Source organism: Gigantopelta aegis, chromosome 8 (genome assembly GCF_016097555.1).
Source record: "Gigantopelta aegis isolate Gae_Host chromosome 8, Gae_host_genome, whole genome shotgun sequence".
Taxonomy (NCBI): domain Eukaryota; kingdom Metazoa; phylum Mollusca; class Gastropoda; order Neomphalida; family Peltospiridae; genus Gigantopelta; species Gigantopelta aegis.
The window spans coordinates 37,488,844-37,513,031 of NC_054706.1; the positions used below are offsets into that span (position 1 = coordinate 37,488,844).

The window sequence follows — 24,188 nt, forward strand, 5'->3', positions numbered from 1 at the left end:
TCATTTAGTAATAAAAATAACTAGTAATTTCAAGCCAATGTGTTATTTAAATAATACAGATATCAGCCTATTACTTGTAATCATCAAAGAAAGATTTCAAAATACATTTCAGTATTTTATATGGCGACCTACAACACGCACAGTTGTTATCACTTAGTAATAAAAATAACTAGTAATTTCAAACCAGTGTGTAATTTAAATAATACAGATATCAACCTATTACTTCAAAAGATTTCAAAATACATTTCAGTATTTTATATTAACTTTTTAAAATGAAGACCTATTTAATAAAACTAACTGTACACGGAGAATAGTGGTGTGATACCTTTATATATTTGCTTTAACATGAGTTCAAGACAGTAACACACACTATAAGTAGATCTTTGTTAAACAATAAAACTTCCATGTCTGTTAGTCTTTATATTAGCACACAGTCAGTTTATACTTTGTTCTCACTGTTCATCAAAACTCATGACCAGTGGTATCCTACTTCAGTTGATTTACTCCGAGATTTGCTTTGTTCCGTGTACGGTCGGTGATATCCGACACACCCGTACCTCCGGTCTAAGGCAGGCGCATTCTAGCCGTAGCTTGACTTGTTTATTGAAGGTTTTTCACCCAAACACGATGCTCCCCGAATAAATCCAAGTACTTTACAGACGATGAAGTGTGAATTCGGTGAACTACATTGAACAGGTTTTGTTTCATTCATACACTGCCGGCGAAAATATTTTTCTTCAATTAGGCCAAAAACACACCAAACTTGGGTCTGGGTCGGGCGAGTATGTACTATAGTCCCATTCGAAAAAATAAACACACTAAATGGAATATAACAAAACACACAATTTCTGTGCTGGCGCGAACTACGACAGTTCTGGCAACAGACGATATTTATAACACATGAGCTGGTTTACACACTTCCAAGTTGCCGCTGCTCGAACATTTCGTTATATTTTTTTCTTAATTAACAACAGAAAAAGTATATATGAATTAATGTGGAATTCTTATCATTATTATCGATATTTACAGAGGAAAATATGTCTAAAGATATGAGCGCGGTTAATATATTATATCGATAACAGGTAACAGTTACAGACTCAGACGTCAAAATGATGATGTTTTTGCTATACTCCCAAAATTCACACTAGGGATAGGGATAGTACACGCCATAGTGATGTCATATCTTACGATGGTATTACTATTTCGTAGCGCTAAGATAGCTTCGAAAATATGGGCCCTGAACCCACCCAGCTTCGGTGTGTTTTGGGTCTCTCGTACAAAAACGAGTCATACAAATTGAAGACTTAGCCTAATTAGTACAATCAATAATTATTTATCCACAGAGTACATTTCTCGCCTTATTTTGCGTTAAGTATTAACTTTGTTCAATGTAGCTTATCATCTACAACACCAACTAACAGTAAATTCCAATAATAATGTTTTGAAATGTTCTGGCAGATGAATGAATGGTTTGTATTCTATAAGTATGTAAGTCATTTAAAGGGACATTCCTGAGTTTGCTGCATTGTAAGATGTTTCGACTAATAAAATAGTTCTACGATTAAACGTACATATTCAATATATTTTCTTGTTTAGAATATCAGTGTCTATATATGTAATGTGTTTCTGATTGTCGTAATATTTGTAAGAAGCTCAAACTGGATTTTGTCTTCAAATAATTTCATACGTTCGAAAAAATTATATTTTAGGAAATAAAATGAAATTTAAACTAGTACAAATATTAGAACGATCAGAAACATTAATATTTAATGCCAAAAAATATATTTGATATTTAATTACAATCGTAAAAAAAGTCTTTGGTAGTCGATAACATCTTAAAAATTGTAGCAAACTCGGGAATGTCCCTTTAACAGATAATTTATTTCCAGGGAAAACGGGGTCACAAAGGAGAACCCGGTGAAAATGGCAGACAGGGATTCCCGGGGGTGGAAGGAGGAGCGGGTCCAAAAGGAAGCAAGGGTGATGTAGGATTTCCAGGAACAGAAGGACTGAAAGGAGAACGGGTAGGTCAAAGCTTGTCATAATGAAATGACTTTAAAGGGACATACCCTAGTTTTTAAACACTAAGGCATATTTCTCACTATTAGAGCCGTTTATGATCACTGAAATCAAACATTACTTATAGTTTATTGCTTAGATTATCCATTTCCATACAATCGAAGTGTTTCTGGTCATCCTGGTGTTTCTAATACCACAAAATGCATTTTTCATATTTTTAAAAACGCACGTGCCTCTGAGAAGTAACGGTTATGGAGTCGCGTTTTAGTATATTCTTAAGTGTACCCCAACGTCACAGACTCTTGTTTCACTCTGTTGTATCCAAATGTGTTACAGGTTTGTAAATTAACCAAAATTAGTATCCATTTTTACGGGTTGAAACTAGTCTATGTGAAAAATATGCCTGAGTGTTTAAAAACTGGGGTCTGTCCCTTTACTGTCCTGTAGTTAGCCTAATTGTAGTATTTATTGATGTTTGTGGTTTCCCAAATACTGCAGCCACATAGCTCGATAGCTAATGTCAGGTAGATCCCAACTGTATTTCATCCATTTTATTGTTATGTTCAATATTTGTGGAAATAAGAACAGTCTCATTATTTCGTATTATTTTTGATGTAGTTTGCAAGTTGTTGTTGTTGTTAGGTGGAGTTTGTTTGTTCGTTTTTGTTTTTGTTTTGTTGTTGTTGTTGTTGTTTTTTTTTTTTTTTTTTTTTTTTTTTTTTTTTTTGGGGGGGGGGGGGGGTACGTTTTTCTCGTTTTTTGTTGTTGTTGTTTTTTATCCGGGATACATGTAATAGGAGTGTTTTAAATTTATATAATTAGAAAAACATCGCTTATAAACGTTAAAATGTGTCTGTGGTTGGATGGATTTTGGGGTGTTTTTGTTGTTGTTAAAAACCATAGCCCCGGGTGGCGCTAACTCTGAATTAAGTGTCTAGCCTTCATTTTTTAAAACAGAAAAACCTACTTTTCTGAAAACCATGCTTGAAACAACACAGCATATTGTTTAATTATTGGACGTCAGTTAACATGGGGCCTAGAGAAGAAACCTCCTTTCAGATAGAAAACTTTTATACGCACTTTTCTCACATAAAGGACAGATCAATATTGTCGCGGAGTCATATTCCAGTTGTGAATCATCTTCGGAACGACCAACTTGGTGATACGAATATCTTTATAAATACACTGTCCCCCACACACGTTTGCATTGTCTTACTATTTTAGTTTTGCTACATTACCTTGTTCTGAATTATCTTCACATACATGTAAATACCTATGTTAATAATAGTTGATGTATTGATGCCTCTTTTGTAGGGATGCAAGGGGCCACCAGGGGTCGTCGGTGCAGCTGGTTTAACGGTAAGAGATAGCCAAGTTGAGTAAATATGAGTTAAGTACATTCCGACACTAATCAGTAAGTAAAGCTACTTCTCTCCAGGGTTTCTAGAATGTTTACAAAATCCACTAGCCATGGGATCAGTGATTTAAAACATTTACTATCCATGATTAAAAATTCACTAGCCCTACTTTACTTGATACAATTTTACTAATAGTAATAATTGGATATGTTAACTAAATATATTTAAAACACCAATATTGAGAGCGAGGGTGGGGGCAGCATATTCATATTTACAAAATATACTTAAATGCAGCATTTGACAACTTTTTTCACTAGCTATCGGGCATGACAATGGTAGTTATTTACTAGCCCTACATTGAATATCACTAGCCATGGGAGTGGGGCTACCATAATCTAGAAGACCTGTTCTTCCTCAGATTGAAAGTCTTTTTTTTTCTCCAAGAAAATTAACTATAATAATGGGAAAATGTAGCGGGTTTCCTCTCTAAGATTATATGTCAGAATTACCAAATGTTTGACATCCAATAGCCGATTATTAATAAATCAATGTGCTTTAACAGTGTCGTTAAACAAAACAAAATTTAACTTTAAAACAAAAATGTATATCTTGTTTTTGCAAGCAACTTACAGATAGAATTCGTTTATTAAACCGGCCTCGGTGGCGTCGTGGCAGGCCATCGGTCTACAGGCTGGTAGGTACTGGGTTCGGATCCCAGTCGAGGTATGGGATTTTTAATCCAGATACCGACTCCAAACCCTGAGTGAGTGCTCCGCAAGGCTCAATGGGTAGGTGTAAACCACTTGCACCGACCAGTGATCCATAACTGGTTCAACAAAGGCCATGGTTTGTGCTATCCTGCCTGTGGGAAGCGCAAATAAAAGATCCCTTGCTGCCAATCGGAAGAGTAGCCCATGTAGTGGCGACAGCGGGTTTCCTCTCAAAATCTGTGTGGTCCTTAACCATATGTCTGACGCCATATAACCGTAAATAAAATGTGTTGAGTGCGTCGTTAAATAAAACACTTCTTTCTTTTGTTTATTAATTTTTTTAAACATTGTTCCTAACTATGCAGGGTCCCCCTGGTCCCAGAGGCCCCCAGGGTATGCCTGGATCGCAGGGTGAGGAAGGGATCATGGGTCCTAAAGGAGGGAAGGGAGAAGCCGGCTATGATGGTATCCAGGGAGCACGAGGGTTCAGGGTAAGTTCGAGGATTCAGGGTAAGTGAAGCTCGACCAATACACCTATTATCTTCTAACTCAATGTTACATCTACTTTAGTCAATTTATGGCCATTATAATTTAAATGACAATATTTTTATTCCATTTTTTTTTATAATGGGGCGGAGATGAAATTGCATGTTTTTTTCAGGACATTGAAAATATCGCATATTGAGCAAAAAACCAAAATAACATGGTACAGCTCGCGGCGGGCGGGATAAAAATCTATGATTTATTTCATAATGGGTGTAAATAAAACAATTTAAATTACCTATGTACGTATTTTTTGTTAATGCACGACAGCCATTCGTAAACATTTAAGGGCTTACTGCTAAAAACGTAAGTGGGCTGTCGCCTTATCAAGGCCATGGAATGAGTTCAAAGGTCAGATAAGCACATTTTTACTGACCGGTAACATGTACGAATAATATTAATTATATATCTAAAACCCAAACAACTCAAAGTGGAATACTATGTAAACGTTTGCATTAATTTCATGTCACGGATTTTTTTACAAATGATTGACATTGATATGTATATATTTAAAGGGTCCAGTAGGATTGCCAGGAATGCCGGGAAGAGATGGAAGGCCAGTAAGTTAAATAGAGAATAATACATGAGTGGCCGTTAGATACCATTTATCTCACAACGAGTTGTTTTAAAATGTATCTAACGAGCGAAAGCGAGTTGGATATGTTTTTAAACAACGTGTTGTGTGATAAATGGTATCTAACGGACACACATGTATTATTCTATTTCTTACATATCATCAAAAAACAGGTTTTAAGCAAATTTTAACATTTTATTTCGACTAAAAGTTATTTACAGCCGTTGCACTTGCAGCTATCTTACGCGTCACAGACGCATGATTGTCAGGTTAACTATACGTCACAGTGTAATCGATTTCCACCATGTTGTTTTTCATTGGCTGCATGGCACTGGTGACCTGGTCATCACCTAGGAGCAGCCAGTCATATGTCTTGAAATTGTTAACACACGTACATGTGTAAACAACCACGTGTTATAAAAAATAACGCAGGATGTTCTCATCAACGGGTGTGTAAGAACTTTTTAATTCTCTTCTTCATTTAAGAATTTTTACGATCTACATACTGCGTTGTAAAATAATACTGTAATTATTAACGGTCAATCATCGTAGTTTCAAATGCCATATTTCTCTATTTTTTACATCTACTTATGACAATTAACTACAAATTAATGGATTAATTGATTTGAAACATAACCTTTGCGGCGTGTAACATCAAGGCTCAAAATTAATTTTATGAAATGGAAACTATTTCTGCTTCTGACAGACTGGAAGCAATGCTAGACATTGAGAAACAGTGCTAACTCACTTGCACTGATATAAACTTAATTTTATTTCATGTAAATTTAAACCAAACACTTCTTCTTCTTTTTTGCGGTAACTACTTCAATATTTGTTGTCCTAATGTTGACACAGTTGGTACTTTGTTTTAAAAACATCGAATAGTTGCACAATGCTTTAAAGAGACATACCCTAGTTTTTAAACACTAAGGCATATTTTTAACCATTATAGCCGTTTTTGATAACTGAAATCATACATTACTTAGATTTTATGGTTTAGATTATCAATTTCCGTACATTCGAAGTGTTTTTGGTCATCCTGATGTTTTTAATATCACAAAATGCATTTCTCATATTTAAAAAAAACCCGCACGTGCGTCTGAAAAGTTATGGAGTCGAGTTTTAGTCTATTTATAGAAGGTATTTCACCATTTCAAAGTCACAGACACATGTTTCTCTCAATTGTAACTTTATCCAAATGTGTTACAGGTTTGTAGATTAATTAAACTTAGTGTTAATTTTCACGGGTTGAAACTAGTGTCTGTCCATTTAAGATGGAAGGCATACGTTGTTTGTGAAAATGGTTGTGATAAAGCATATTGTATATTTTAAGTAATAATTTTCTCTTACATCCCGAGTTTCGAGATTCGGTAACATAAAATTACACAGATGTTTGAGATACCCACCACCATCGTGTTTCATCCATCTCTGTTAGCTACAAACGACCTCGGTGGTGTCGTGGTTAAGCCATCGGACATAAGGCTGGTAGGTACAGGGTTCGCAGCCCGGTATCGGCTCCCACTCAAAGCGAGTTTTAACGACTCAATGGGTAGGTGTAAGACTACTACAGTCTCTTCTCTCTCACTAACAACTAACCCACTGTTCTGGACAAACAGCCCAGATAGCTGAGGTGTGTGCCCAGGACAGCGTGTTTCAACCTTAGTTGGATATAAGCACGAAAATAAAATTGAAATAAAAAAGTTAGCAACATATATATTTAGTAGCAAATATTTAACCCACCTCGGCAACGTCTGCTATATCAAAGGCCATGGTATGTGCTATCCTGTCTTTGGTAAAGTGAATATAAAATAGCCCATGTTGGTAAAATGTAGCGGATTTTTCCTCTAAGACTATACGTCAAAATTTACCAAATGTTTGATATGCAGTAGTCGACATATCAATGTGCTCTAGTGACGTCGTTAAACAAAACAAACTATAACCCACTTCGGGCAATAAAACACCCCACATTAAATCAAATTAATTTTTTTTAAAAGGAGGCCGTTGACATGCGTTACATCATTGTAGAGGGCGGAGTGATTTCAACGTTACACTTTAATGGCAAATATGTGTATAAAAATGTCAGATTTTGCATTATGTAATTGTGCAACTTAATGGTGCATAATCATACCAAAACACAACTCTGAATGTGACGTTATATATATTTAAAGCGATATTTTGTGTTGGTATAAGATTAGAAAGCCGTAGAAAGAGTTAAGACCGATCAGGCTTCGGCCTACCCAATATATGGCCTCATATGAGTTTTAATGTTAAAACAAAATAAAAAACCCCAAAAACCAAACCAAAAAAAAAAAAAAAAAAAAAAAAAAAATTACCATACTGCATGATATCGTTAATCAAGCTCAAAATATAATATCGCGAAACGCTGTCATCGAAATTTATATATTTCTGCTTCAAAATACCCAAGAATGCAGTTAAAACCCCCCCACTGGTCTGTATTGGATTTCCTGAACGGCTGGTATGCTGAGTGTGTTACTACTTGATGCGCAGTCGGTTTAGGATCGATCCCCATTGGGCTATTTCTCATTCCAGCCAGTGCACCACGGCTGGTATATCAAGACCGTGGTATGTGCTATCCTGTTTGTGGGATGGTGCATATAAAAGATATCTTGCTACTAATGGAAAAATGTAGCGGGTTTCCTCTCTAAGACTATATGTCTAAATTACCAAATGTTTTACATCCAATAGCCGAGGATTAATAAATTAATGTGCTTTAGTGGTGTCGTTAAACAAAAACAAACTTTAATGAGTGTGTTCTGACAATAATCCGTTGGTTGTAGCGTTTAAACGTATCTTTGCAGGGCTCAGCGGGCTCTCCCGGACCATCAGGGCAAAGGGGACTCCCAGGATGTGATGGACTCAATGTAAGTACACCAATGTTACTTGTGTTATGAGTTATCGTTATATTGTTATTTATTTCAAATGTGTTATCGTTATATTGTTATTTATTTCAAATGAGTTATCGTTATATTGTTAATTATTTCAAATGAGTTATCGTAATATTGTTATTTATTTCAAATGAGTTATCGTTATATTGTTAATTATTTCAAATGAGTTATCGTTATATTGTTATTTATTTCAAATGTGTTATCGTTATATTGTTATTTATTTCAAATGAGTTATCGTTATATTGTTAATTATTTCAAATGAGTTATCGTTATATTGTTAATTATTTCAAATGAGTTATCGTTATATTGTTATTTATTTCAAATGAGTTATCGTTATATTGTTATTTATTTCAAATGAGTTATCGTTACCACTTCTTCATTAACTGCACATGCTAACTTTGAAATAGCATTTTTTTTTTTTTTGAAACTCACATTGGCGTAGCCAGAATTTTATATTGGGTGGGGGGACCCATACTGGGAGGGTACTCACACTGTTTTTGTTCGGTTTTTTACACGTGCTACAGGTAAATTTAAAAGGTGGTGGGGAGCCATCACCTACAATTGCAGCTCCCCCTGGCTACGCCAGTGAAAACTAATTAACATAGATATCTGGGTGGAAATATAATACAGAACTATGAAGTTAATTAATTAAATAATTCATCAATTAAAATTTCATGTTTATCACACAAGTAATGATGTGCTATGTTTGATGTGTTGTACCTTGTTCATTTTATTGGTGTATTTTCAGGGCAGCGCTGGGGAAGCTGGCTTACCAGGTCTACCAGGGCCTCGAGTAAGTAATAAAAACTCGCTCGAATTCTGTCGCCAGTGGAATAGGAAGAACAATGTGTGCATGCGTGTGTGTGTGTGTGTGTCCTAGTGAAATTGTACCTTTAATACAGCAAATACAACTGGTATTAAGTTTGAACGCTGTGTCGCTGTAGCCACATTATAATTAAATGTAATTTTACCGAATTCAGGGATGTAGCTGCCATTGACTGAATACTCATCAATTATGAAAATATTTGTTATAATAATAATAATAATAATAAATATATAATTTAAAACCGAGTCAGAGCTATGAACTAATCTGAATGACAAAACAGTTATCTGTAGTCAAAAACGTATCTCTGCACGATGTCCAAATAGATATTTGGTAAAATAGTGGTTGATTCCACCGATCTCTATCTAGTGCCTCGGTTACCGTGGAGATACAGTCCCTTATAATGTGTGACTAGTGTCGTAATACGTAAAATATAGTTATGTTCAATATGGTCTGTAAATATATAAACTGAATATACTTGTTTAATTTTTGTTAAATTTTTTGTTTTTTTGTTTTTTGTTTAAATGTATTTTAATCTTATGACATTTATTTCTAGGGGCAAATGGGACCTCCTGGTTTAAACATCCGGGTGAGTAAATATAAAATTTTCAGACTGCTAAACCGATTGGCTATATCTGAAAGTGAGAAAATATGTACATTTGTATTTAGTTTTATTCTTTCTAATTTCATACATTCACTCAAAACTGAAACTGCCAAAAAATTGGATGACTTCGTTTCACACATCGACGCGGCTAGTAAAAGATACATTAACCAATAATTATCACTAGCCGATATATTTGTACACATATTTAATGTAGATATGCCTATATATGAATTCGACCAGGACCGGCGCATTAGTTTGAGAGATCGAAGTTTTTGAGAAACTGAAGGTTTAGCTATCTATAGCTGTGGTAATAAATGGAATAATAAACTCATTACCAGTTAGCAGTCATGAAATTGAATCTTTATTTTTTATTTTCCTAAAACTTGTGGCAAGTGGAAATAATGTAACCAATAACAGTCTATATATTCCAGTGCTTAGTTATAACTTGGAAGCAAACAACTGAGCTATAACAGTTATCGGTTTTGTAATAACGCTGTTATCGTTTCTAATTCAGGGTCCCCGGGGTCCGCCTGGGCCACCAGGTCGGTTTTCACTGGACAGTGCGCCAGCCAGTCTCCTGCAGCTGATCAACCACGGCATTAAAGGTGAAAAAGTAAGAACTAATTCACTGGACGAATGAACAATAATATTTTCATATGTTATTTATTAGTAGTGATTACACATGATTTAAAATAATAACTATCTTTGTGTCTATACACACATACATGTACATAGTGTACTACACACACATATTCATACAAACGTACACACCCGTGTACACTCACATACACACATATATGTACACACACATTCATACAAACAAACGTACAAACACGTGTTCACTGACATACACGCACATACATGTAGACACACATTAATACAAACGTACACGCGCGTGAACACTCACATTCATATAAACGTACAGATTTACATTCATACAAACGTACACACGCGTGCACACTCACATACATACATATACACATACATTCATAAAAACGTACACACGTGTACACTCACATACACGCACATACATGTACACACACATTCATAAAAACGTACACACGTGTACACTCACACACATATATGTACGTACACATTCATACAAACGTGTACACACAGAAATTCGAGTAACAAACAGAATTTCAATGAAGCTTGTTCACTTTTATTTAATGCTTTAAAACTTAGGGGATATTCAAAACGGTTTTTAAGAAAAATTAAATCTGAAACTGTTCGAGAATTAGAAAATCCCTTTAGGGCAACTGAAGACTATAAACCATACAAACTTGAGCATAAACAATCACCTCAAATAAGCACTGGCTCCTCTACTACTTGTGCAAAAACCAGGTGTAGACTTCACAACTTACTTAAAACACAGTCGACTTTCAAAAGTCAACAGACCAAAATTGAATATCAAATTCGGACAGACATGAACTGTGATTTATGTAGGACAAACGCAAAACCAACTGAGAATTGGAGCTGTTTGTCACAAGTATGATATTCGGCATGAAGTTGACACCCCTGTCGTCAATCACTTCAATCTACCTGACCATTCGTTAGAAATAATTCCAAATGAACAACCCCTGATACTTGGTTCAAAAGACGAAACAGACCTCTTGAGACTTGAACGAGAGGCCTTCTGGATTCGTACATTACAGACAAAACAGCCATTTGGAATCAACGCTGAATCTGGTAAAGCCGTAAAAAGAGATAAAATAATTTTTCCAATAATTTACAGTCGACATAGCGTTGATATTGGTAAACTTATGAAGGAGGAGTTTTTAAATCTGCAAACTGTTATGAAAAACCCTATTACAGCACGTCCGGTTATTGCATACAGAAAAAATCTCCACACGACTACCCGTCGCCTAAGCCTGCGTCTAAGCCTCTAAACCAGTCCATTTTTCAGCGGTTGGTTTGTTGTTATCCCTTTCCTAACAATTTAAAAAAACCCAAATACATCGTATCCGGCTGATAAACAAAACATAGTACTAGCCAAATAAATTTAAAACAAGACTGACCGAAAAACAGTTTATATTTTGTATATCACAACGGTCAATTTAAAATCAATTTCGAATCTCTGGGGCAAAATTATAAATTAAAAATATTTTAGTTTTAAACAAATTCCTGAGCCAGTGCGTTAATTCATTCTTAAGTACACACACGTGTATACTCACATACATGTACACACACATTCATACAAACGTACACACACGTGTACACTCACACAGACACACACATACACACACAAACATGTACACACATTCATGCAAACGTGTACATTCACATACATATATACACACACACATACATGTACACATACATTCATACAAACGTACACATAAGTATATACTCACACATATACACAAACATCAGCTGGATGATCTATTACAAATACTTAAATATCTATTGTAAATGCTTAAATATGTATTATGAATGATTAAATATCTGTTGTAAATGCTTAAATATTTTTTAAAATACGCTCAAAATTGTTCCTTTAAACCTTAATCAGCTTGAAACGACGAGATCTGATGTAAGAATAATTGAAGCATTCTTAACATTGTTATCCATGTGGGCATATATTTTATAATTTTCATATACATATACATGTACATGTACTTTACTTATTTATGAGAGAGATCAACCCTCAGTTGGCTGTTTAGATTTAAAATGTACGTTAAATAACACTCATATTCATTATGCTAGTACACTTTGGCATGTGTCTCATTATGCTTTGTGGTTTTATTTTACAGGGTGAACATGGATTGAGAGGTATACGAATATGATATTATTTTACTTTCTGTTCTGTGGCTTATAGCTTTTATAATAATTTTCAATAATGTTTTGTAAAAATAAGAAGAAAGTTTTTTTTTTAGTGTTATTCTCACCCCAGGGCCGTATAGATTGAAATACATGTATTACTACGTGGGGGTGGGGAGGGGGAAGGTTAAAAACAAAATAATGAAAAAAGAACAAGAGGACAAGAATATAGGGTGTTTCACAGCTAGTGGACATTGCACTTGTAAAAAAACCCAGTTTTTTTTTATCTTCTGAAGCATCAACGTCCCTCTGCTCCACTCATGTATTTATGTATTTAATATTTGCTCTCTCTCTCTCTCTCTCTCTCTCTCTCTCTCTCTCTCTCTCTCTCTCTCTCTCTCTCTCTCTGTGTGTGTTTGTGCGTATCTGTGTGTGTACGTGTTTGTGTGTGTTTGTGTGTGTGTGTGTGTGTGTGTGTGTGTGCGAATGGTTTTTGTGCGTTTGTGTTTAAATATGTACGTGTACGTTTGTGTAAACATAAAACAGGTATTTTCTGATTTTCTTTTCTCGATAGTGCATATCTTTTCTTATCTGTAGGACCGTACGGTTACCCAGGCATCGGCCATCCAGGCAAGAAAGGCTTGAGAGTAGGTAAACTGTTTATCTTGTATGAAGTCAGGCAAAATCAAATATAATCTTTGACACTGAAATATTCCACTTAAATATGTTTTGCTTTTTAACTGATCATTTATATTTCTTGATACAAAACTAATACCTTTCGGAATGGTGAGAATGAACTCATCGACTCTGTATGCAGTAATACAAGTATTGATTTGAAACCTGTGTACACGTGAACCGTCCCAGTGACACACTTGGTTTTAATATCAGAGTCAACAAACTTGTAGGATTATATGTACTGTAATGACTCTTGAAATACCTGAAATGAGTGGCCTTCTCATTTTCAGCAGGTGCATTATTTAAATTAATAATAAATACATTTTTATAGGAAGCATTATGATGAAACAATCTGATTAAAATCAGCCCCACTGTCCTATAACTATTACCTGTGGTAGACCAGTAGAGCTGGTTTCAATTAGAGTGTTTAATGGAATCTGTTTCGACCCTTTCCGTCAGTTTCCTCCAACTCTGTTTTCTGAGCTGTCCACACCATCGCCTACCTGTCTCAACTTCTCAACTTACTAACCCATAAGTGTGATATTCTATATTCTATCATACTGTGATAAACGTTTTATTGACTGTATAAGTATTTCTGTATTAGTCTGATGCTATATTTAAAGGCTACCTGGACTTCGCGGATACCCAGCTAAAGATGGTCTAAGTGTGATATTCTATGTTCTATAATACTGTGATAATTGTTTTACTGACTGTATAAATATTTCTGTATCAGTTTAATGCTATATTTAGGGGTTACCTGGACCTCGCGGACACCCAGGTAGAGATGGTCATAAGTGGATATTCTGTGTTCTATAAAACGTTTTGCTGACTGTATAAATAGTTCTGTATCAGTTTGATGCCATATTTAGGGGTTACCTGGACCTCGCGGATACCCAGGCAGAGATGGCCGAGATGGATCACCTGGGAAGGACGGTATTCCTGGGCGACCCGGCCAGCCTGGTCTTGCCTTGCATCGCAATGTCACAGGGCACAGAGGACCCCCGGGACCCCGGGGTTACCCAGGACGTGACGGAAGACGTGGCCAACCCGGCCCCAAGGGAGAACCTGGTTTTGCTATAGTGGGTCCTCCAGGCCTACCTGGACCAGTAGGGAAGACAGGCGAACGAGGACGAGATGGAACTCCAGGACGAGCATTGCCCGGTTTACGAGGACTCCCTGGGCTGTCAGTAAAGGGAGATAAGGGACAGAAGGGTGATCATGGGCCTATAGGACCTTCAGGTATTAACATATATCAAACAATAAATACAGGTGTAGAATATACTAGTAAAATATAATATCCACATAATCAATGTAATAGTTTTCCATGATTTGTTCATCTACTGATAAAATCATGTAAATGTCCCACTTTATGAAGTTGATTACGGAAGACGTATGTTACAAAGAACATTCACTTTAAAAAGCTACTCAACGTCTACTGGAATTACCAAAGCAATGGTTGATTGGTCTATTATATTCAGCTACCACAGGCCATTAGTCTTTTTTCAAGTTCAAATTTTCTTTTTTACTTCTTAGAAAGACTTCTTCTCTCTTCTCTCTCAATATTTCGAGGTATTTTTAAGTCCAAGGACTACAAGCATATGGACTTTTTTGATATGGGACTTTCTGTCCGAGCAGACAAGTTTACTGTAGAAGAACTTTAAAATGTTATCTTGAAATGTGTGAAAAATAACTCTCGAAGACTTAAGAAGGTACATTTGAATATGAAAAAGAGCATAATGGATTGTGGTAGATGAAGACGATGGGACAAAAGACCATCGTTTTCAATATGGACAGTAACTCAAGGTTATTGCATTTTTATACATTACGTTTTGTACCATGCATTATTTAATAAAAAACTAAATTATGTATCAAACATAAACTTTTACAAATCCATCAATAACATAATAAGTTTGTTTTGTGCACTTGTATAACAAATCTGATGTCAAGTTCACAAGTCATTATAATGTTTAGCTTCACGATATGTCCGTTTATTAAAACTGAGAGAAAATTTGTCAAAAATATACTTTTATTTAGTTGGACATTAGTTCAACAAAATCAGAAGTTATTCAGGGATTTAATATTTAATGTTATAACAGCAAATAAAAATAATAAACCATTTTAATACAGGAATTTCATCAGCAAAGCAATTTTAAAATTTTAATATTTATTCTTTTTTAATATTTGTATTTGTATGGACGGTGTACACATTATTCAGAAGATAATAAACAGTTAAAGCAATGCTAAGCTTTACTTGTCTTAAAATCTCTATGCCCAGTGTCTCCCGAAAGTTATCTAAACCACATTTATTCTTTCAGGTAAAAGGGGTCGCCACGGAAAAACAGGACCACAAGGCTTACTGGGTTACAGAGGACCGAAGGGTGAACCAGGCGAACCAGGCATTTCTATATCAGAGTCAGGCACTGTGCTTGGTCCTCCTGGTCCTCCCGGGCCTCCTGGACTTCCTGGTGTAGGTTATCCTGGTGAGTCTGGTATCCCTGGAGAGCCAGGGCCGAGAGGATTCCCTGGACAGAATGGACTTCCTGGACTTAATGGAGAGGATGGACTGCCTGGAAAACCAGGGCCTCCTGGACGAGGTCTGCCAGGACCAAAAGGTAATCTTCACATCTTGTAAACTGAAAATGCAAAACCCAACGATGTCTATATGTAGAAACTTAGTAAATCTGAAAGACATATCATTACGTTAATAAAAAATCATATCTCTGCATAACTCAAAGATACGTTTTGGCAAGGTCGTGACTGCTACCATGAATTACATTCATTATGAAATGCATAGTTCCTTATCTGTCTGCAGGATGACTGCCATTTTGAAGACAGGTTTGATAAATGCAAGACAGAACACTGTGGATATATAATATTTACAGACAGCTGTAATAGCATGTACTGATGAATCACTGTCAAAACCGTGATAGCAGAGATGAACATATTTTGGCTCAACTAGCATCCACTATAAACATAGCTAATGTGTCAAAGCCATTGTTTTTATCTAAACGATGAAACTTATGTAGATTATCACCAAAAGATGAAAAAGTATGTACAAAATTAAAATAGGATATAACATCAGACATCAGTTTAGTCAGTGATGCATCATATCGGGAAATTATCTCTAAATGTCTATCATACTAGTATTTTAAATATAAGCAGGGTTCGACAAATCCACTAGCCCTCAGTCCCAGCTAGTGAACGTTGGGTCTGGACTAGTGGAAATTACAAACTGTATTACTATAATACACAGGGCACTAGTGAAAGTTTATATGAGGGCTAGTGACTTTCTCAAACATTTATTGAACACTGATATAAGATGAACTCATTTGAAGCTTATATATAACAAACAATACATCCTGAATGTAAAACCTACTAATGAACCATATTATCTGTAATACCTCTCATTTTGTTAACATGTTTTTAACTTTACCATGAATCTTAAAACTAGTGCATACATTTTAGGTCCCCGTGGTGACCCTGGTAGGCGTGGGTTAACTGGTGAATATGGAGCTCCGGGGGTCAAGGGTGATCCGGGTCGACCAGGCGAACCAGGAGTTCGTGGAGAGAAAGGTTTTCCTGGTGAATCAGGACTTCCTGGAAGAGATGGTCTGCCAGGACCAAAGGGATCCCGAGGATCCCGTGGCATTTCAGGACCACCTGGGAAGAATGGTGTTCCGGGACTCCAAGGATTTCCTGGAAAGCATGGTCAAAAAGGAGAATCTGGAACAGCTATAAATGGAATAAAAGGAGACAAAGGTGACCCTGGAGAAGGATTCAGAGGTCCACCAGGACCTCGAGCATTTCCTGGTGTTAAAGGTCAGAAAGGTGAAGGAGGGAATCCTGGGAAAGATGGACATCGAGGGCTTCCAGGAGAACCTGGACGTGATGCCGTCTTAGTGGCTGGTGTCAAAGGTATGTGAAGTAGAGCCTTAGATTCTGTTACAGGTACGGTTTGCTTTAATTACATTAGTATTTTTAGCTGGATGATATGAATAGGCCATGGGGTAGACTATTGCTTGTTAATGAAGTGGCAGTGAAAAAATTAGGGCATACAAGATCAGTGTGAAACTTGGTGCAATCTAGCGTATTTTATGGTCACTAGCTAGACAAAAACTACACTATTAAACTACAAGGGCTCTATTTGTCTGTTCCCTCCAGTATTCACCCCACTGGTCACGATAAATGTGTGCGTGTTTAGATCGGTTTAGGCATTATTAATGCATTAATCGTTAATTTGAATTTCACAAATTCATAGATTAACACATATATGCATATAATATTACACACTTCAAACTGTTGTTCAGGTTATTCATTTAAAGTAAAAGAAAACTAGTCTTCTTGCATTAGATTGTCAACCATTCTGCTCATTTTGCTTTAATTTCAACCATAAGCCACTCATGCAAAGCACATGTTATGAACAACGATTTATTACATTCAACACAATTATTTAACTAATGCACACACTGTATTTACCCCAGGTGAACCTGGAAGAGACGGCTGGCCAGGAGACATTGGCCCTCGAGGGCCAGTAGGTCCTAAAGGAGAACGAGGAGTTTCGGGTCTACCAGGACTAGTAGGACCTCCTGGCCTTGACGGGCTGGATGGACAGCCGGGACCTCCAGGAGCGTATGGAGTCATTGGAGAACCTGGTGTACCGGGCCGTGATGGTACGAAGGGTGACCGAGGACCTTCAGGACTCCCCGGCTTGCCTGGACTAAGTGGGCCACCAGGTGAACAAGGGTTTGGACAGGATGGGACGAAAGGACAAAAGGGAGAAAGAGGATCCAGTCTAATTGGACCTAAGGGCAATGCTGGAGATCCTGGGTTGCACGGGGAGCCTGGACTGCCTGGTAGAACCGGCCTGCCTGGTGAGCCTGGGGTCCCAGGGGAACGAGGACCAACTGGCTTTGGAATACAAGGATTGAAAGGTAATTTGCAAACAGTGTTAAGCTTGCATGCTTGTCATTTTGAATATATTGTTCATGCTAAATGGCAAATATATACATATATATTTTATGTAACGAACCAGTTACAGACAGCGATGGCGTTTAACATGTCTTGAATATATCAAATGTTACTCTCTTTCATATGTACATATAGTTATTAAAGTACATGGATGCATGTGCACACATACTTCAGAATATAACAGTCTGTATAATATATAGTTTATCGAATCTGTATTAGTGTATGCTATCAAGAGACCACAATAACTACAACAGTCAGTTTGTGAACACACAGTAAAAAGGGACCACATTCTGGCATGATGTTGACATTTATCACATGTTCATACCTATCGTAAAACAACCGAGGTGGTAATAAACAAAACAAGGTGATACAAAGTTGGTGTATGCGTGTATGTGTAAACTTTCTTCTCCCACAGGTTTTTATTTCATTTGGACCCGTTTTGGTAAAAAAAATCAAAATAAAATAACAACATACTTTGAAAACATTACATAACTTCTGGTTGACATCCCTACCTCATGTGATTGATGTATCCCATGACACACGCTCTTCTATAACACTAATATATACAAAATATGTCCATCTTACGCAGGTGAACGTAAATAAACTTCTTATACAGGTGTATGTAATTAAACTGTTCCACCGGCCTCGGTGGGGTCGTGGTTAGGCCATCGGTCTACAGGCTGGTAGGTACTGGGTTCGGATCCCAGTCAAGGCATGGGATTTTTAATCCAAATACCAACTCCAAACCCTGAGTGAGTGCTCCGCAATGCTAAATGGGTAGGTGTAAACCACTTGCACCGACCAGTGATCCATAACTGGTTCAACAAAGGCCATAGTTTGTGCTATCCTGCCTGTGGGAAGCGCAAATAAAAGATCCCTTGCTGCCTGTCGTAAAAGAGTAGCCTATGTGGCGACAGCGGGTTTCCTCTAAAAAAAACAGTGTCAGAATGACCGTATGTTTGACGTCCAATAGCCGATGATAAGATAAAAAATCAATGTGCTCTAGTGGCGTCGTTAAATAAAACAAACTTAACTTTTTAAACTGTTCCAGGGGACAAAGGAATGACAGGGATTGGCCACCCAGGACCACGTGGTCTGCCAGGTGAGCAGGGACCACGAGGACACGTAGGCCTGCACGGTCCAAAAGGTTCACGAGGGGCTGGAGAAAGGGGAGAAAGGGGGGAACGAGGAATTGGTATTCCGGGAGAGAAAGGAAGAAAGGGAGAAGAAGGTACTGGATTCCCAGGACCACAAGGTCTTGCAGGTAGGAATTTTACTCATTAATACTGTATGAAATCAACTTACTATTATGCTAATGTCATCATTAAAAAACGACTAACAAGGGAGAAAAGGGGGGGGGGGGGGAGAGAAAAACCCCGACAACAGATATACATTACTTTATTAGTAACTAAACAATGATGCCATAGCTATAGCAGTTTTAATGTTTTCCCTATAAATTAATTAATCAGAAAGAATTACAACACTCTGAAATACAGTTCTAACAAAACTGAGAGTTCTAAACAGTGTTGTTCTTTTTCACATTTGACTTTTCCTTCTAGGATTACCAGGACCGTCAGCTTACATTTACGTCCGCCACAGTCAGAGCACGCGCATTGGCCAATGCAAGCATGGCCACGTGGCTCTGTGGACAGGGTACAGTTTGTTACACACAGAGGATGAAGGAAGGGCACATGTGCAAGATTTAGGTAATGACACTTCATTAGTGGAGAACAAATACCATTTTCAAATAATTTTTTTGTTTTAAATTTGATTTGCCTTATTCTTATTGTAAGGGTTATTTGTTTTTTTATATGTATTTCAATCTACGCGAGCCTTGCGATGTACATCCCTTAGTCCCAATAGTTATTTTATCGTGATCATTTTAGAAGTGTTGCAGAAGCTATATGTAACAACTTCTGATAACCATGAGATGTGCACTTCTACTTGTTAGAGCTGTGGCATTGAGTAACCTAGACAAGTCTTAATATGTGCATTCATAGTTGTTAGGTCATCGTGACCATTTTAGAAGTATTGTAGTGATTCCTACATATAACAACGTCCAGTATTCTCTTTTCATAAACCAAATTATTTTAAATTAATAAAAACACTAATTTAAAATGTTTCAGTGTGTTTTTAAGACCATCTAAGATTTCAAAAACTCCTTGGGACACCCCCACCCACCCAAATGTAAAGTAGTTGGTAAAGGGTGGGATCGCCATGGTCTAACTCATCATGCACAATTCCGTACGCACATACCTAATATCATCAACAGACTGTTTGCTAATCTCTCATTTCTTTCCAGGTCTTGCTGGCTCGTGTTTGACAAAATTCAACCCTGTACCAGTGATGTTTTGTAACATAAACAACGTGTGTTACTATGCTAGTCGAACCGGAACCAGTTACTGGCTTTCGACATATGAGAGACTTCCCATGATGCCCGTGGAAGGCAACACAATGATGCGGTATATTAGCCGCTGTTCCGTTTGCCAGTCGCCCGGCCCGCTGATAGCTGTCCACAGCCAGACGACATACACCCCGGACTGCCCCACAGGATGGGAGGAACTGTGGTCGGGCTACAGCTTCGTCATGGTAATCCTTGCCGTACACATCAGCGTCCTTGCCATGTTTTCAGTCTAAACATACAGGGTCGAATTTACAAAGCCTGTTTTAGACTTACACGCGTGTAACTATGTACATTTACAATGCTTAAACACCTGCGGTTAATAAAAACAGGCTTCGTAAATTCGACCCACAGTGTTGCAGTGGCGTAGGCAGGATTTTGTATTGGGGGTGGGGTGGGCACCTCTGTAGTGGGATAAGACACAGGAACCTTTTTAATGTTATTAATAAGCGAAAAGGTAAACATTTCCTGGGATGCCCCCCCCCCCCCCCCCCCCCGGCTACGCCACTGCAGTGTTGTTAATGTCCCTTCAGTTCTCTTAACTTCAGAGCCCTCCCATAGAAAAATAAAACACCAATAAATATGAACTCATTTATTGTTAACACACTAGGCCGGATCGACTGACCGTGTATACATTATGTAACAATACAAGGAAGGAAATGTTTTACTTAACGACGCACTCAACACATTTTATTTACGGTTAGTATATGGCGTCAGACATATGGTTAAGGACCACACAGATATAGAGACGAAACCCACTGTTGCCACTTCATGGGCTACTCTTTTCAATTAGCAGCAAGGGATCTTTTATATGCACTATCCCACAGACAGGATAACACATACCACGGCCTTTGATATACCAGTCGTGGTGCACTGGCTGGATCGAAAAATAGCCCAATGGGCCCACCGACTTGGATCGATCCCAGACCGACCGCGCATCAAGCGAGTAACAATATAACGCATACTGCTTCACAGTCTCTCTTAAGTAATACTTCACTATAATACACAATAACAAAAACACCACTTGCCCTGTCGGTCTCCTAGGCTGAATGACACGTGCTTCAAACTGCACGTGCAGCATTAATTATAACGAAGCGCCATCTATGCGAGCTACTCCCAAATCAAGGGGAAATAACTTCTGTCTAATTCTCTGCGATCAACCGACAGAAATTACATTTTATATGTCATACATTATTCTAAACATTTTATAGATGTACCTTTACAAGATTGTCCCAAGCCAAACGGTTGACCTGCAACCACTGGCCTTGCCAGAGATTTGGCTAGGGATGGACGTGCCAGAACCTTGAAAGGATATAGCACGTAAATAAGAGTTTAAGTCAGGTGTTTAAGCATATGTATTCGCGGCGTGTAAGACATAGAAAGGCTTTGTAAATTCGGCCCTGAATGTTTTTTTGTTCAGGTAAAACTATCATATGCAACATGTCTGTGTTGACTTCCCATGTCCAGTAAGAATTAGATATCGGAAAAGTCATAAAGTACTAAAAGTGCAAAACTTCAGAAGCTATTGTCAATTGATTCTACTTATTTGTCATTACAGTATGTGGACGGCTCCATGGGAGGAGGACAGCCATTAGCCAGTCCAGGTAGCTGTCTGGAACACTTTGCGCCTCACCCGTTCATAGAGTGCACCAGTCGCGGACAGTGCTTTTTCTTTTCCAGTAAATTCAGCTTCTGGCTAGCTGCCGTTCCAGACGACCCTCGTATTAAACCCATCAAAGAAACTCTAAAGGCTGGCTTCCATTTACGCCGTGTCAGCAGGTGTAAAGTGTGTATGCTTAGTCCGGCAGGTCGTGGATGACATCAACATGGGAAAATAATTGGAAAACAAAAACTTGTGTATACGGTGGAAATTCCATTTGAGCCACTGGTGAAATTATAAACCATAATCAACAGAAGATTAGATCACTGACATTAAGTAGATGTACATACAGTAAAATCGCAATTACCTCAGGATTCAGGGTTTACGCTGTCGTTTGTCAAATCGCTAAATGCGAATTAAAGTTGAATTTAGCGAATATATTTCATTACTAATTCACGAAAAAAATATAATAACCCAAAAACAAGAAGAAAATTATTTGTAATCTATTAGAATCACCATCTTGGTTAACTCATATTTGATATGATGGAACACATTTATAATTCATTCAAGCTCATGAATCACCTAAAAGATTTTGTTCCCACATCCTCGCTCCTCGTTCTTTTTCGTTACCCACTAGAATAAATTGGTCAAGGTGTACCATCATATTTCTTTAAAGAACCTTAATTTTGTTACATTTTGTTTGGTTAACTGAAACTTGTATTTTACTAAAAGCTTTCTAACCAAGTTCACTAAATTAATAAGTGTTGTCATCCAGTTTAAATTCTGTATATGTACCTTTAAGTATATGGTTAGTGCACGGAAAATTAGCACTCAAAAATCAGTATAAGTGACCCACACCAAATAATTAGATATCGGTAACATAAACCTCCAATATGTCTGTTATTTAAATAATGGCTGGACAAAAACAATTATTGCATAATATAAACTCCAAGTGTATATTGTTATATTTTATCATTTTGTACAATATCTAAACCAATAATGAATTGTAGGGTGGTTTTTTATTATTTAAAGCTGTGGCCACTAGTCACCATCATATAACATCGTTTATTAATGCAAAATAGATACAACTACTATTTTAATAAACTTGTCAAAAAACTATACACGACTCTCCATTGATGAACAGTTTTAATACGAAAGAGTTGTGCCATTTCACTATGCAGGACTTCTTGGATTAGGAGCCTATCAAAAAGAAAATCGCGCAATATAAAGTGTTCATTTCAGGGTGAAGGTTCCTTTCCTGAGCGGAGGAGCCGGTAAGAGCTGACACCTGCGCCCATGACAGGCGTGCGCTACAACAGCTTGTTCTGAATGTGCACGTTAAATCCTATGACCATGTCCATGCTGGTCCGACCTGATCTGGGTGAGATGCTTCAGGTGCATCTTGGCAAAGAATATGTCAATAATTTTAAGTTCATAGAGGCATGGATTCAGAGGATGCTCGAGCACCCTCCTTCATTTGAAATACCTGAAAAGTCGGAGTATATAATAAACAGATATTTTTGGTTTAGTTGAGGCATGTAATATTGAGATGAACATGTTTTAATAATCCATGTTAGTGCCTGTTGTTTAAAGACACTCAGTACACTTTAACCCCGTCCCCGATCATGTTTATATAAAACAATTTGTAGTAGAATATTTTATAAAGTGTATGTAGTTTCAGTTTTGTTTCTAATAAAAGATTGATATATTTTCAATGAAATATACTAAAATAGACATAGTATTACATGTTTTTACTTGTCTGTAGGCTCTAGTTTTTCGAATTTTATATTCAAAGAGTTCCAATAAAATAGTTTTACATAGAGGGAACATTAATGTAAAGGGAATGGAAATTAATATGAATGGAATTAAGAGAGAGAAAGAGATAGAGGGGGAAAAGGGAGGAACTCTGCCACATAATTGGTTTCGGTTAGATACAAGTTATTTGAGTAAAAAACGTGTTATAATTTGCCCTATATAGTTCGGCACCCCATACACCCTCCTTGGATGCTGTTACCAAAGTTAAATTTTAAAACGTTTCTGCAGGATATCTAACATAATATTTATAAAACATATTTACATTATGCATACTCAAAGCACACACACCATTATGGCGTGAATTTGTCGTCCGCATTCCTGTATTTGTGCAAGGAATACATACTGTGACAAGACGTTCTTGGGACCACTATGAATATATACAATCAACGATACTAATCTGATTGTTTAAATTAACAACGTATCTATTGTAACTAT

At 37.1% G+C, this 24,188-nt stretch overlaps 1 protein-coding gene across 1 annotated transcript; it reads left to right on the top strand.

Moving 5' to 3' along the window:
- The first annotated feature begins 1,930 nt into the window (after positions 1-1,930).
- Positions 1,931-24,188, top strand: LOC121379185 (collagen alpha-5(IV) chain-like). The gene is made up of 18 exons (XM_041507683.1): positions 1,931-2,024; positions 3,334-3,378; positions 4,453-4,578; positions 5,146-5,190; positions 8,024-8,086; positions 8,859-8,903; positions 9,490-9,522; positions 10,052-10,150; positions 12,288-12,306; positions 12,892-12,941; positions 13,839-14,208; positions 15,285-15,581; positions 16,435-16,884; positions 17,451-17,900; positions 18,989-19,201; positions 19,497-19,643; positions 20,240-20,526; positions 21,897-24,188. Exons 3-18 carry the CDS (start codon positions 4,483-4,485, stop codon positions 22,155-22,157), a joined length of 2,925 nt encoding a protein of 974 aa, XP_041363617.1. The 5' UTR covers positions 1,931-2,024; positions 3,334-3,378; positions 4,453-4,482; the 3' UTR covers positions 22,158-24,188.

Bases quoted from the DNA above. Each gene is read 5' to 3' on its own strand.
- LOC121379185 (XM_041507683.1), top strand. From the start codon at position 4,483: ATGCCTGGATCGCAGGGTGAGGAAGGGATCATGGGTCCTAAAGGAGGG. The intron at 8,087-8,858 runs GTAAGTACACCA...GTGTATTTTCAG, and splicing joins CAGGATGTGATGGACTCAAT to GGCAGCGCTGGGGAAGCTGG. The intron at 8,904-9,489 runs GTAAGTAATAAA...ATTTATTTCTAG, and splicing joins CAGGTCTACCAGGGCCTCGA to GGGCAAATGGGACCTCCTGG.